This window comes from Desmodus rotundus, chromosome 11, assembly GCF_022682495.2.
Source record: "Desmodus rotundus isolate HL8 chromosome 11, HLdesRot8A.1, whole genome shotgun sequence".
NCBI lineage: Eukaryota > Metazoa > Chordata > Mammalia > Chiroptera > Phyllostomidae > Desmodus > Desmodus rotundus.
This window is the reverse complement of record NC_071397.1, coordinates 12,372,875-12,388,513: the sequence shown is the minus strand read 5'-3', so window position 1 is coordinate 12,388,513 and position 15,639 is coordinate 12,372,875. Positions and strand designations below refer to the sequence as shown.

At 42.0% G+C, this 15,639-nt stretch overlaps 1 protein-coding gene across 1 annotated transcript; it reads left to right on the top strand.

The window, feature by feature from the left end:
* Nucleotides 1-1,300: 1,300 nt before the first annotated feature.
* On the top strand, nt 1,301-15,191 carry ENPP5 (ectonucleotide pyrophosphatase/phosphodiesterase family member 5). The gene is made up of 4 exons (XM_024557950.4): nt 1,301-1,497; nt 6,000-6,863; nt 9,091-9,267; nt 12,755-15,191. The coding sequence occupies exons 2-4, from the start codon at nt 6,035-6,037 to the stop codon at nt 13,180-13,182; spliced, it is 1,434 nt and encodes a 477-aa protein (XP_024413718.2). The 5' UTR covers nt 1,301-1,497; nt 6,000-6,034; the 3' UTR covers nt 13,183-15,191.
* Nucleotides 15,192-15,639: the final 448 nt, after the last annotated feature.

Sequence of the window (15,639 nt, the reverse complement as noted above, 5' to 3'; positions counted from 1 at the left end):
GAGTGCCCAGATGCCCTTTGGAATGGTGTAACCCAATCAGAAAGGAGTCAGTGGGGTAGGGACTGTCCCATCTATAAGGAGACAAGAAAGAACTATGACCAAAATGCTGGTCTCATTTAATTAGATATTAACAGGAATGTCTACCATTTTACAGCTGTTGTATATACGACAGGAAACATGAACTCCAGACAGAGCCAAAGCCACTGGTTTTGCTCGCTGTTTTATAGGGTGATTAGATGTTGAAACTTAAGTTGCGACAACCAAGCAGATATTACTGCCCATTGCCGGGTGGTCAGAATTAGGCCTAGGAAATTGTGTAGGTGGACAAATCCTTCAGGGGAGCTGGAAGTCACCGCGATAACTTATAGTCGGCATCAAATTGGCAAACTGTGCACTTGCCCACCACACTCCTGCCGGCCTAAAAACACCATCGATTGCCAAAAAACTTGAAAAATTAATTCACTACGGTAAGGGAGCGGAAGAAACAGGGCCAAAGAAGACTTCCTGAAAGAGAAGTAGGACCTAAGTTCATAGCTTTAATGCATGTTTGGAAACCAAGCCTGAAAAAGCGTCTAGAGCCCAGATGGAACTATCAGTAGCTGTTCTTCCTCTCTCCCTGTGCAAATTAACTTACTCCTGAACCTGGCTTGGTTTAATTTGTTCATTCTCAGGTGCCTCCTCATTGCAGATCCCTGAGACCTTATACACGAGTATTATCAAAACCTGGACAACAAACATGGGGGCTGGAGAGCTGACTAAATTAAATCCTTTTAAATTAATTTTTTTTGTGTGAGGTGCCAACACCAACTAATAAAAAGATTTATATTAAATGTCAACGTCCTGCCGATATCCTTTGGCGTTCCTCAGAACAAAACCCAGGGTACGGCGTAATTGACCAATTTGTGGTAAGGCACACACACACACACCCCTTAACGGATAAGAGAATAAAAGTCCTTTTAACAAAAACAGTGGATGCACAAACCACGGGGGTGGAGCATTATAATATCTCTGCTTCGCTGATTACAGCACTCTGCCCGTCTAGAAAAGGCACACTACGGAAAGGTTTGGTGCCCAGGCAAAGAGAGGACCGCAGGGAACAGAAAGCACCAGCGTCGTCCGCACCGACCCCCCAGCACCCTCGGCTACGGCTTTTTGCTTCAGGGGGCTCCCGCCCCCCCACCCGCGGTCATCCAAACCCAGGCAGCACCCGCCCTTTCCTCCTGATTGACAGTCGGTTCAGCGACTCCCAGGGGCCAGCCAACAGTAACGAGCCCCACCGGAGCAAATGAAAGCCAAGAGGCGGGGCCTGCGGGGTGGAAGTGTGGTGGTCAGGTGCTCTGTGCCGACGTAGCGTGCTGCTGAGTGGCTGAAGGTTCAAGGGGGCCCCTCGCTTCTGCCACCTACTGGTTCTTGCCCGGGGGCCGCCGAAGGGAACCCCCTCTAGATCCTGCCTCCTATTGTCCGAAACCGGTGGTCACTGACCGGATCGCTGCGAAGGTGAGTCCAGGGGAGTGGGCGGCTTCCCTCCCGGGGACCCACGCGGCTCATGTGGGCTGCTGGTGGGCCCCCAGACAACCCCTCAGTTCCACACACAGCTCACGTTGGGGCATCTGCCAGCATCGGTGGGCGTACCCTACGCCGAGACCCTGCCCAACGTCTAGGATGGAAGCCTGCGGAGACGGTGGGGCAATGCATCGCTCTCTAAACGTCTATTCGCTCTGCACACAGTTAATCCTCCTGCACTTCCCCTCTCCACGTTTCTTAGCGCTCTGCCCACCAGACTTTCCAGACTTGTCTGTGGGGGGGGAGGTTTGGAGGGGAGAAGGAACTGGAAAGCAGCCCAGTAAAATCTGGACCGAGAGCTAAGGATTCCGCTGCACTGGGCAGCATTTTGTGCAGGAAAAAGAAAGCAAGCTGAGATTTCGTTCAGCCTAGCCCCCAGTCTCTCTGTTCGTGGCTCTGTGTCATCCGTGTGATACCGTTGGTTCTGCTTAGCGAACATTCTTAAGCTTTAGACAAGACTTAGCCTTTGTTTTCCTTTGTCCCACGAAAGCAGTTCTTTACTGCTTACCACAGTTGCTAAATTAATTGACTCAGTAGAGGAAAATCAGGTGGTTCATGTAGTTGATTCGTTTTTCGGCCTAAATTATGTTTGGTTCATATTAACATTTCTTGTATTAGGAGGGTAATAGAAAGAGGAAGTAACCACCATCCTCCTCCACATATATGAGTAAATATATTTATAGTTCTCTATTGGAACAGGTTTTTAAGGTCCCTTCCAAAATTGGAAACACTACTGCCATCTGAGCAATAGTTTTTAAGTGTATTTTGAACCATTGTCTAGGGACTGATAAGACAATTTCAGTTTAACTAATTCAGTTCTGTGTATGGTGAAATCATGATTAAAAAACAAACAAAATACGAGTATGCCGAGCAGTTTTTATTTCCCTATAGCTATAACATATATAGCAAGGCAAGACAGGGTCTATTTTTGAGGTTTAAACATGTCTTCAGTGTATTCAAATTAGGGAGATGTCAAAGCTGAATTTAAGAGATTTCTTGTCACAAAATATGTTTACATACAATTTTTGGTGGGCTTATAAATACCTTTCTGCAAGAATGGACAGGAAAAAGGGAGAACAGAACATCCTCAGTTGATTTGCAGGCCCAATGAGAAGTGACAAAATGTACATATGTATTGTTTATCCATATTGTCTCTTTTTTTAATGTATTTTATTGATTATGCTATTACAGTTGTCCTATTTTTTCTCCCCTTTATTCCCCTCTGCCCTGTACCTCCCCCTCCCACCATCATTCCCCCAACTTAGTTCATGTCCATGTGTCATACCTGTAAGTTCTTTGGCTTCTCCATTTCCCACACTATTCTTAACCTCCCCCTGTCTATTTTCTACCTATCATCTATGCTACTTACACCCTGTACCTTTTCCCCCATTCTGCCCCGCCCCCGCTGATAACCCTCCATTTGATCTCTATTTCTGTGAATCTGTTGCTGTTATAGTTGTTTGCTTAGTTCGTTTTTCGTTTTTGTTTTTTGGGGGGTTTTTTTGGTTCAGTTGTTCATGGTTGTTTGTTGTCATTTTACTGTTCGCATTTTTAATTTTCTTTTTCTTAGGTAAGTCCCTTTAACATTTCATATAACAAGGGCTTGGTGATGAGGAACTCCTTTAACTTGACCTTGTCTGGAAAGCACTTTATCTGCCCTTCCAATCTAAATGATAGCTTTGCTGGATAGAGTAATCTTGGATGTAAGTCCTTGCCCTTCATGACTTTGAATACTTCTTTCCAGCCCCTTCTTGCCTGCAAGGTTTCTTTTGAGAAATCAGCTGATAGTCTTATGGGAACTCCTTTGTAGGTAATTGTCTCCTTTTCTCTTGCTGCTTTTAAGATTCTCTCCTAATCTTTAATCTTGGCTAATGTAATTATGATGTGTCTTGGTGTGTGCTTCCTGGGGTCCAACTTCTTTGGGACTCTCTGAGCTTCCTGGATTTCCTAGAAGTCTATTTCCTTTGCCGGATTAGGGAGGTTCTCCCTCATTATGTTTTCAAATAAGTTTTCAATTTCTTGGTCTTCCTCTTCTCCTTCTGGCACCCCTATGATTAGGATGTTTGAATGTTTAAAGTTGTCCCAGAAGTTCCTAAGTGCCTCCTCATTTTTTTTTAATGGTTGTTTCTTCAGTCTGTTCTGGTTGAGTGCTTATTTCTTCCTTCTGGTCCAAACCTATGATTGAGTCCTGGTTTCCTTCCCTTCACTGTTGGTTCCCTGTACTTTTTTTTTTATTTCACTTTTCATAGCCTTCACTTTTTCCTCTATTTTGTGACCATACTTTACCATTTTTGTGAGCATCCTGATTACCAATGTTTTAAAGTGTGCATCTGATAGGTTGGCTATGTCTTCATCACTTAGTTGTATTTTTTCTGGAATTTTGATCCCCTCTTTCATTTGGGTCATATTTCTTTGTCTCAGCATGCCTGTTATATAGTAAAGGGTGGAGCCTTAGGTAGTTGCCAGGGTAGAGCAATCCACGTTGCTGCATTGCAGCCCTGTATGTGGGGGAGGGGTCCAAGAGGGAACAATGCCGCTTGCTCAGCTCTCAGTTGGCTTTCATTCACTTCCTTCACCACCCACAAGCAAATTGGGCCCTTCTGGCACTGATTCCCCGGGGTAGGTGGGCTTGGGTACATTTTAGGACCCTGCAGGTCTCTCTACCAAACTCTCCTGTGAGGCTGGGAGTTTATCCTGCCTCCTCAACCCCCACAGGTTTTTTAGTAAGAGGTTCTGAGGCTTTATTTCCCCACACTGGAACCCTGGGTTGCCTGGTCTGTCTCATTCCCCAGTTGTTCTTCCCAGTTTATCCACACAAATGTGGGCCTGCCCCGTCTTCCAGCCCCCGCATTGCTGTGAGTCCTCTGCCCCGGTTGCCCGTCTCCACCCCTACTACCGTTCTAGATGAATGTTTCTTCTTGTTTGTCCTGGTTGTAGGACTTCCATACAGTTTGCTTTTCTAGCAGTTCTAGTTATTTTTTGTTTTTAAATTTGTTGTCCTTCTTATGGTTGTGCGAGGAGGCACAGTGTGTCTATCAACGCCTCCATCTTGGCAGGAAGTCTTCATGTTGCCTCTTATTAGCTTTCTTGAACAGAATAAAAGCTTTTTAGAAATATATGGAGATTGAAAAAAATGAACACACCAAGAACCTTGGTCCGGAGAGATAATATTTAATCTGCGAAGTGCCTTTTCTCCGCATACCACCGATAAGATTAAATGTTAACAAATTTGACATTAGGAAGGTCAACATCAAACTTCAGAAATGTGTTTCTGTGTGTATGAACTGTGGAATCTAATTGTTTAGTTTAAAGAAGGCTATGATTTGATAATAAATCAATGCAGATTACATTTCACAAATATATTTGAATGTCACAAATGTTATGTCTCTTCAAGAAACCAAGTCAGTATATTTTCTTCTTTTTCTAGTAACATCTCTGACCGTGATTGGGTTGGCCAAAAAGTCCGTTACGATTTTTTTTGTATGAAGGCTTTAGTATGCTTAGTTGTCTTTAACTTCATTCGAAACAGTTTTGTTAGATTGTACTGTGACAACTGTCTTATGAGCATGCATTTAAAAAATATCAAAATGGGTGCATTTTGTGCACCCATTTTAATATTGAAGATGGAAGAAAATATGTAACATTTTCAGTGTATTATGCTTTATTATTTCAAGAAAGGTAAAAACGCAACTAAACACAAAAAAAAGGTTTGTGCAGTTTTTAGAGAAGGTACTGTAACTGATCAACCATGTCAAAAGTGGTTTATGAAGTTTTCTGGTATATTGACATTTTGACCAAATAATTCTTTGTTGTGGGGCTGTCTTATGCATGGGAAGATGTTTAGCAGCACCCCTGGCCTCTACCGATTAGAAACCAATAGCAGGACATAGCCAACATACTGAAAATATCCAAATCAATAGATATTGGTGAAAATGAAAAACGTGTCTTTTATTTTATGTAAAAAAAGTGTAATGGACTTTTTTGCCAACCCAAAATAAGGCTTTGGTTTTGAAAACTATATATCTTTTTTTTTAAGCATTATTATTGAATTTGCTAATGTTCACAGGTGTTTTACTGTCAGAAGTCTGGGTCAACCTGAAAATGTATGAAATTATACAACCTGAAAAGCTGTATGTAAATTATATATATCTTAAAATGATATTTGAAACCTATTAAAATAATTCCTTTGAGGAATGTTTTCATTTTTGATAAATTCTTGGAAACTAAAACATTCTAATGCAGCTAAAATTCTTAGCTTTAATATACAGGTAGCCCCAGGTGTCCTGTTTAAGATGGAGTTCTGCACAATAATCCTTCCAGGCTACGATTTATGATGTAACTGAGATTACTAAGTACTATCACTCTCAGTTTGGGTAAAGTATACAAGACAAAATTATTTTCTATATGCTACTAACTTCTATATCTTTTTTATGCAGATTATCTTATGCTGAGCTGATCAAGTACTTCGAAAATGGCTCCAAAATTCATCTGGGTGGCCTTCATACTTGCTACATTAACACTTTCAATTACATTTTCTGTCCAACCAGACCAGCAAAAGGTTCTGCTAGTTTCATTTGATGGATTCCGCTGGGATTACTTATACAGAGTCCCAACACCTCATTTTCATTATGTTATGAAATACGGTGTTCATGCGAAGCAGGTTACTAATATTTTTATTACAAAGACCTATCCTAACCACTATACTTTGGTAACTGGCCTCTTTGCAGAGAGTCATGGGATTGTTGCAAATGACATGTTTGATTCTATTCTGAACAAATCTTTCTCTTTGGATACTATGAATATTTATGATTCTGAGTTTTGGGAAGAAGCAACGCCAATATGGATCACAAATCAGAGGGCTGGACACGCTAGTGGTGCGGCCATGTGGCCTGGAACAGACGTAAAAATACATCAGAGCTTCCCCACTCACTACATGCTTTACAACGAGTCCGTTTCATTTGAAGATAGAGTTGCCAAAATTATTGAATGGTTTACGTCAAAAGAACCCATCAATCTTGGGCTTCTCTACTGGGAAGACCCCGACGACATGGGCCACACTTTGGGGCCTGACAGTCCACTCATGGGCCCTGTCATTTCGGACATTGACAACAAGTTAGGGTATCTCATCCAAATGCTGAAGAAGGCGAAGCTGTGGAACACTCTGAACCTGATCATCACCAGCGATCACGGGATGACCCAGTGTTCGGAGGACAGGGTGATAGAACTTGACCAGTATCTGGATAAAGACCACTATGTCCTGATTGACCAGTCTCCGGTAGCAGCTATTTTGCCGAAGGAGGGTAAGTTCTTCCTGAGGCAAAACTCGGGTCTGTCCGAGCGGGGAGTGCAGCTGAGCGGGGAGTTTCTCTTTCTGTGCCTTCAGCAGGCTTGCCTGGGACGTGGTCCTGTTCAGGAATTTAATCCTCAGACTCCGAAAAAATGAAACCTCTCTCTCTCTCTCTCTCTCTCTCTCTTTATTACTGGACTGAACTTGGGTTCACTTCTTGGTGAGCAAGCTACCAGAATTTACAACAAGCGTGGTTGCCACACACACAGTGAGATTTATTTGTAGCTGAATAAGGAGCCCACAGGGAATAATGTCCAAAGCCATAGCTCCCCAAACTGGGGAGCTTCTGAACTTTTATCCTGTCAAATTAATGCATATTCTTGATGGAAATTTTTGTCATAACAGTGAGGGTTGGTATAGGGAAGGCCTGGGCACATTGGCAGGTCATGCCTCTTCATGTGCCCACTCTGAAAATGGCATTCACAGCCCTCCCAGAAGCAGGGATTTTACCATTAGAACAAGCTCTTGGTTGCCTTAAGTTTATAATAGATGCCTTAACCTGTTTTAGCTGGTTCCTTTCTGGCTTCCTTCAGTGCTATCTGCAGGTGCTTACCTGCAGTCCCTTACCTGCAGTCCCAAGCTACTCCCTGGAATATGCTAACAGGATATTTTTTTAAATTTTTATTGAATTTATTGAGGTGACATGGGCCAATGAAATTATGTAGGTTTCCGGCGTACAGTTCTGGAATACATCATCTGTATGTTGTACTGTGTGTTCACCTCCCCAAGTCAAGTCTCCTTCCATCACCATTTATCCCCCTTTTACCCTCTTCACCTCCCCCACCCCCCTTGTCTGTGCCTAAGCGTTCCTTTCTCTTTGCTTACCCCCTTTACCTTTTTCACCGCCCCCCGCTTCCCCTCTGGCAGCTGTCAGTCGCTAACTAACAATATTTTGTTATTTCCTCAAACCAACTCCAATCACTTGGAGTGTAAGTTTTCACTTTTTTCCTAGAGTATTGGAATTGATGTTCTCCGTATATTTTTAGCAGTTGGATTTAACCATTCTGGAATCGTCGAATACGATGAACGCTACAGCCCCCTTCTCAGAAAGACTGAGATGGGAAGACAAAATGACACTGGTTTCTCAGAAGCCTCCAAAGGCTTCTGTGGATCCTCAGGGCCTGCTTCATAGCAAAGCAGTGGAGAGGAGGAGGGGGAAAGCTTTGGTCAAACTGAGATTTCAGTGTCTTAACAATGAGTAGGGGAAGTAGTAACAATACCTTGAATTTTTATAAACCTCTCCTCAAAGCCTCATAGCAGCCTTGTCACCTGGTGTTACATCCCCAGGTTCTAGTGTAAGTGCAGAGCAAGACCTGGGCCAACCCCACTGACCTGTGTTTTATCACTTCCTGGGTTAGTCTAGGCATCACATGAGAGAACAGATTTTGAAAAGCTGTCTACCGCGCGAATGAGAGCTTGTCCCTCACAGGGGAATTTAGAGAATCATAGGAAACGGTGGATGTTAAAACATGCACATGTGCCTACATGCAGACTTTGCAACAAATTCAATATCAAATAGCAAGTTTGTTGTTGTTTCAGAAAATTGCAGTAACTCTTCAGTTTTCCGTATAAAACTGGTATGGTGTTGCCTTGTCGGGTGTGGGAGGCAGGGAGGAACCCCTGCCGAGTGGATTTGAAAAACCAGAAAAGGAATGAAGACAGTGCCTGGGTTTACTGCATATGAAGTTATTGGGAGCACTTTTGCAAGACCTCCAGGTTTTAAAGAACTTTTCCACTTTACAATCTGCCTTCCACCCAGCCCTCACACTCCACTCACCGTATTTTCTTACCTAGAGATTCTCTATCTCTGCACTCAGTAACTACCAGCATGTAACCCTCTGTTTGAGCTTCAGTATTGCAGTATTAATGTGTGTGTGTGTGTGTTTAAGAAATCTCAAATTAGAGATTTCAGATTCTTTACAATGACCTCTTAATTGTTTAAGGTGAATTTCCTTAGAACAGAAGATGCATTATTTCTGTTTGCTCCCTTGAGATTTTTTCTCTCAAAGGGGATGGGAGTTCTAAAGCGTCTGGCTAGATTTCATTATGTGCAGCTTGCTGGCGTTTTCCCTCAGTAGGGTATCTGCATGGATCGACCTCTGTTGCCATGGTTGTTCTCTTCGATTATAGCAGTGAAGGCTTTGTTCTGAGCGCCCCCGCCCTTCTCCTTTCTCTTACAGGTAAATCTGATGAAGTCTATGAGGCACTAGCTCATGCTCATCCTAACATGACTGTTTACAAAAAAGAAGAGATTCCGGAAAGATGGCATTATAGATACAACAGTCGCATTCAACCAATTATAGCAGTGGCTGACGAAGGGTGGTATATTTTGCAGAACAAGTCGGATAACTTTATGTGTAAGTAGGTTTCAGTTATTTCTTCCCATTCTGCATCCCTGTTTGCTAAAGTGGACGCTGTGGATAACACAGCAGTTTACTTACTGATTGAATAACTGGCTAATATCATACACTAATAGCAAAATAAAGACCCCTGGGGCTTTAATGAGATGCGACCTTCTAAAAATGAAACATTTACTTCTCTTGAAGCCATCAAACCAAAAATATGCACGGTGACCTATACTGTCAGTTGTGATAACCATTCTGTTTCTGAGAAAAACGTAACTGAAATTTGTGAATTGAATTATTTTCTCTATCCGTTTTATATTCTGATTTCATTAGAATGTAAACTCTAGTTTTCGTTTGCAATTGTTAGCATTCTAGGTTTTTTGTTTGTTTTGGTCTTTCGGCCCTTCTGGCTCTACCAAATGTAGGCCAGCTTTGCTTTACACCTTGGAGCCACTTCTAAAAAGAAGTGACCGTGTCATGGAAAATAATATGTCAAGATGTACTTTCCTAATACCTAGTGATACAGTTTTGGAGCTATCGCCACTGAATGAATTTGTAATATAATGGAACTTCCATTTAAAATTCAAACATGCAAAACGGGGCACTTTCTGCCCTCCTTAATGTGTAATGTTTCTTCTTATACCACTTTTAACAAGCTAGCCAAATGGAAATGCCATCGACAGGATTTTACTCATCTTCATTGTGTCTGCTGTTTGCGTGTTTGCTCTCAAACTCCCTGCTCTGCTTTGTATCACCCTCCAGCCTTACTGCATTTTGCCGTATCTAATGCGTACTTTTTTGCCCAGATTTTTGAGCGGAAAATAAGGACGCACATTATACATGGTTATAATGTCACATACCAGGGGTACAATAATCCCGTGTATAAAGCGCACAGAATGTTACGCGTGCACATTACACACAGGAGCGCATTACGCACAGCAAAACACGGTAAATTCCTCGGCTGCTTTGTGAACTGGTTTCTGGTCAGGTTTGCCCAGTGGGACACTTTCACACCCAGCGTATTTGCTCCCTACTTTCTGCCTTAGGCTGTGTGCCTAACAGTGGCTTCATGTCCTCTGTGATCCCAGCTCCCTCTGGACAACTGTTCCTGTGGCCTCAGCTCTTACTAAGAAAAACCTCTGTCCCTCCAGCCCTGGGGCCCATAGGAAGTTCCCACTGTTCCTAATCACCGTGTGCTTCTCTGCTCTTCAACACTTTTATGACTAGTCCCCATATTCAATCCCCCTCTGTTGGCATGGGCTCTGGTGGATGAGGTAGTAGCACACACTGCCGAGCAGTTCACAGTTCACCGAGATTTGTTTCCATTAGGTTCCTGGCACGTTTATTGAGGAAAAGAAAAGCAGTTGCCTGTCAGTGACGCTTGTAATGCACACGGAATTCATATAACAGCTTGTATGCCATTGTGTAATTTGTACGTGTACATGGTTTCTAGTCCTAAAAGCTGCTATCTCATACAGATAGTGACCTGTAAAACGATATTTAATCACATGAGAACGATCGCCACCTTTACCTGTTCCAATTTTCACGTGACGTGCAGTCAGCTCTTACGTTAGAGGAGTTGCTCAGAGGTGTACAGTTCATGTGATGTAAGGGGCCTCTTTCGATTTGGGTTGGTGATCTACAATTGTGCAGTAGGTTAGTCACACCTATTTTTGAGAGAGAACCTTAATAATGCTCCTGTTTATACTACATCATGTTCATTTATTCAACGAAATAATTAAATATTGACCACTACTCTTCTCCTCAGCCTGAGTTCTGCAAGAGATTAAGCCTGATGTTCAAAAGCAGAGGTTCTCAAAGTGTGCTCCCTGGACCGGCAGCAACCGAATTACCTGGGAAATTGTTAGAAAGGCAAATTCTAGAGCCCAGCCCAGATCTCCTGATAGAAGCCGGGAGGGCAAAGCCCAGCACTCTGTGATTTTACATGTGCCCCGAGGAGTGGAAGACACGTTGAAGTCTGAGAACCGCTGCCCTCAAGCATCCGCTGTTAAATATTCCCAAGGGGGTCGAGCACTTCTGGGAGGGCTGCCCTAGGAAACAAAGCCCCTCTCCCTGGGGAAGGTTTTGTAAGTCATAATGGTTTCATTTCAAATCGGATTTTCTAGTAAAAAGTGGGATTTGGGAGAATGGCCTTTGCCTTCATGACCCAAGTTCTTACAGAAATGAATGATGATCCCATCAATTACCAATTAGGTAACGGCCTATGTCCCAATGTTGATGTTCTCAAAGAATTCCATAGAATTGCATAGTCCCTGGCAAATAATTACAGATGATTTCATAAACCCAGCATTATTTTTACTTGAATAAATGCAAAAGAATCATGGCATTAGGACTTTCTTTTTTTATGGATTTGGCCAGGCAGATTTGGAATTGCTTCGAGGAGATGACTAAGGGTCAGTTCATGACTTTGCAGAGAAATTGATTTCGGATTATTGTTTTTTTAATGTTGTATTCCCATGGCATATTTCCCCATAGCAATATAGGTACTAAAGACTGATCTGCTAGCCACTGTCTTCACCACCTTTAGAATAAAGTCTGTGTGTTTTCTCAGGTTGCCATCAACAGTAGCTTCTTCCCCTTTGCCCCAGATACCATGCTCAGCACACGTGCCTTTACAATGCAGCTTTTATCACGGGGAATATAGTTGACAACATTGTAATATCTATCCATGGTACCAGGTGGGCTCTCGCATTATCGAAGGGAACACTTTGTAATCTGTATGTACGTGTATCCACTGTGCTGTACACCGGAAACTAACTACAGAAAAATGTTGAGTGCAAGCAGTAACTGAAAAGTAACATAAAAATTCACAGTGCCATCACCAAATAAGTAAAGTGCAGCTTTGATTCTGCAGTTTTCATCCTTTGACTTTGTATCACTTGGTAAGTCAGAAGACTCCTCAAGTTTTTCGTTTTTGTGCCCCTGCCAAGGCACGTGGTGCCAAGTTGGATACTGATCTGAACCACAAAAGTCAAGATTTTACCCTCAAGTCCTGACCTTGATTTTCCGATAGTAGATTGTAACTATAACTAGAGGTTTGGTTTTGGGGGGGTCTTTTGTTTTGCTTTATCTATTGTTTCTCCCCTTCCGTTAGTAACTATGGATCTGTTGTCTTTGTGACTAAGAGCACCTGTTAGAACAATCATTAGAACATAGTAGGTACCTAACAAGTAGTTCGCCTGCCTCCAAAAAAATGTTCGTTCCCTTTTCCCTTGACTTGGCTCAGCTTTGCTCTTCACCCTCCCTCCTGTGCTGCTTGGTAGCATTGGCCTGTGAGCGCCCTTTGCAGTGATCTGCCTTTTCAGTTCCTGAAGTGAATTGTGATGTTGACAACAGAAAAGATTGTCTGTGAAAGACTATTTTAAAAGTCAAATTGGATAAAAATTGCATTTACTTGTTCAGACTTTGACAGTACAACAGTTATTTCTGCTTTCATGCCTTCTGGTTGGCTAACCTTCCGTGTATCTTATCTTTACAGTAGGCAACCATGGTTACGATAATGTGTTAGCAGAAATGCATCCGCTGTTTTTAGCCCACGGACCTGCCTTCAGAAAGAATTTCACAAGAGAAGCCATGAACTCCACAGATCTGTACCCACTACTCTGCCACCTTCTCGACATCCCTGCCATGCCACACAACGGGTCGCTCAGGAACGTCCAGGACCTGCTCAGTTCAGAGGCTGCAAGGGCACTGCCTTACGCCCACAATACTACACTCCTCCACGGTAGTGCCAAACCAGGAGAATATGAGCCAGAAGAGTCATACGCTCATTTCATAGGGGTCTCTCTCGGTAGCATCCTAGTTATTGTATTTTTTATAATTTTTGTTAAACATTTAATCCGCAGTCAAATACCTGCCTTACCAGATATGCAGGCTGAAATAGTTCAACCACTATTACAAGCCTAAAGCTACTTAGGAGTGGAGGTCACGTAATTCTGTCAGTGTTTAAAGGTTTCAAATTCTAGGAAACCACCTTCAGACATTTGCACAGACCATTAGCAGGTAGTTACATACATATGCAGGCACAGCCTTTCCTTGTGCACATGCCCACACAGATGGACCAACCTACACATGTCTGCAAAGTGTTAGAAATGTGGGAGTATGTTTGCGTTGTTCTGTCTGGCTTACAGAGAGAGAAGATCCTGCTTTATTTCGACTCAGCACATATAATGTATATATTTAGCAACTTTGCACTATTTGAAGTACTTTATATATTGCACTTTAAATTCCTCTCCTAATGGGTACTTTTATGTGAAATGCACTTTATTGACAATTAGGTCTTATAACCTGGTTGAAAAAGACAACTTTTTATGCCCATGTCACAGTACTTGGTTGTCATTCAAACCAAATGACATTTCTGATAATTCCTGAACAACGCAGGAAGTTTACTTACATTGGGAGAGCTAGAACAAAGTGAAAACTGTTGAACGTTGAATGGGATGACCTTTGTGCATCGAACTTTGGAGAGCTTCGGTCCTGACAACAGGCTGTGTCTGGGCATTCCTTGTCCTACTTCTTTCCAAGGGACTGGGGTTTTCACTTCATTTTCTCACAAATACTGGCAGATTCATTCTAAGCCGATTCTTTCTGTCATAAACTTCATGATTGCTATTTCCCGGTTGGTCATTTTACTCTTAATTTTTTGACACCATGACTATACATTTCTTACCTCTGTAGTCCAACACTGGCTTGAGTATTGGCAATCGGGCATCATCTCAGCAATGTTTTCTCTTGTTCTGTCATTATCTGCTCTTTTGAAAACTAAATCATTATGAATTCCATTAAAAATCAAATTAGATAAAAACAATGTTTGTTTCATTTCCGGTAACACATAGTAACAGAGAAAAGCATCTTTTACATGTGAATATTTGGAGATCCAGAATTAGCATAAACTCTTACATAAAATGTAGGCCACTGAGTCCTTGACAGGAGGTGTGTGGAGCGTAGGGAAAAAAATTAGGCAGGACCATCGTTGTCCACGGTGCAGTGCTAAAGGTGCCTGATGGCAAAAACTAGCAAAATAACGCTTAGAAGTAACCGGTGTTGAAACAAGAGGAGGCTGGATTACAGCCTTGTTCCATGAAATATTAGAATATTTGCCCTTCCCCAGGTGCTCGGTGGAATCAAAGACGAATCCAAGTTCACAAGCAGACTTGACTTTCTGGGTAGTTTTTCACCTGCCTGGTCATCTCGGCTCCTCTCCTTCCAACCACCTGGAGCTGTGTTTTGGTTCTTTTAAGTAGTTGGGTTGGAGAGAGGGTGGTATTGCCTATGGTTTCTCAGGGGAAAGAGGGAGCCCTGCAAAGAACAGCTTTCCTTGAAGAAAATAGAAACCAACAGAACCACATGGCCCATAGAAAACACTGTGATTTCATGTTAAATATGCACCAACTGGACAGGAAAAACGGGAAATATATTTTAGAAAGAAAGGATAAATTAGATGTACAGGACAAAAGCGGCATGGTTAAAACTACCATTGAATTTAAGGGCTCCTAAAATGAGCTGGGTGAATTATTTCTAAAATGATGCCAATAAAAAATGTTAGCACCTCTCATTTTATTATACAACCTCGTAATAGGTTAGAACAGAGTCCCTGGAAATGTACTACGGATTAAAAGGCTAAGAAGTTAGATGGCAGGTAGCAAACCCAAGAAGTCTGAACTCTGGGTTAGACATTCCAGAAATGGGACCGGTCACTTTGGCTTGCTTTGCAGCTATGGACTTACCTGCATTACTGAGATGCCAATAGAATGACTGAAAGGAAATTGGTCTCTTCATGACTATTTAAGTGCTATCTGTACATTTAATCAAACTGTTTCATTAAATTCATTTTAGAAGGTGCTGTTACCTTAATAGTGAGAACAAAGTAAATTCTGTAACTTTGATGAAATCATTAAAATCCTGATACAAACATTTGATTATTGAATGATTTCTTTTATTTGCTGATAATTCTTCTCCTGTGAAATACTAGGAGAGCTCACCTGAAGGAAAATAAAATTTTAAAGTTTGCTGGGAAAATCTAGTCACTCATCATCCTTTGATAAACTTTCTTGTTTAGGCTTTACCTGCTTCTCTTCGTGGTCATACTTTGTATGCAGTTAACAAAAAAATAGCACATAGAAATGAAATTTAGACTAGCCAACCTAATTGTAAATAAGACTTTTTAGAAGGTCAGAGGAATTAACTTTTCCCTATTCCATCACTTTTGTTCAACATCCTCCAGCACCTATTTTGTACAATGACTCAGTTAAGATTTTTCTTACTATGTGCTTTGCGATTTCTCCCTTTGTCATCTGCTGTTTTGATTTAGAATTCCTACAAGTAAATTTAAAGTTGCTTTTCAAAATGCTTTCTGACCTCTTG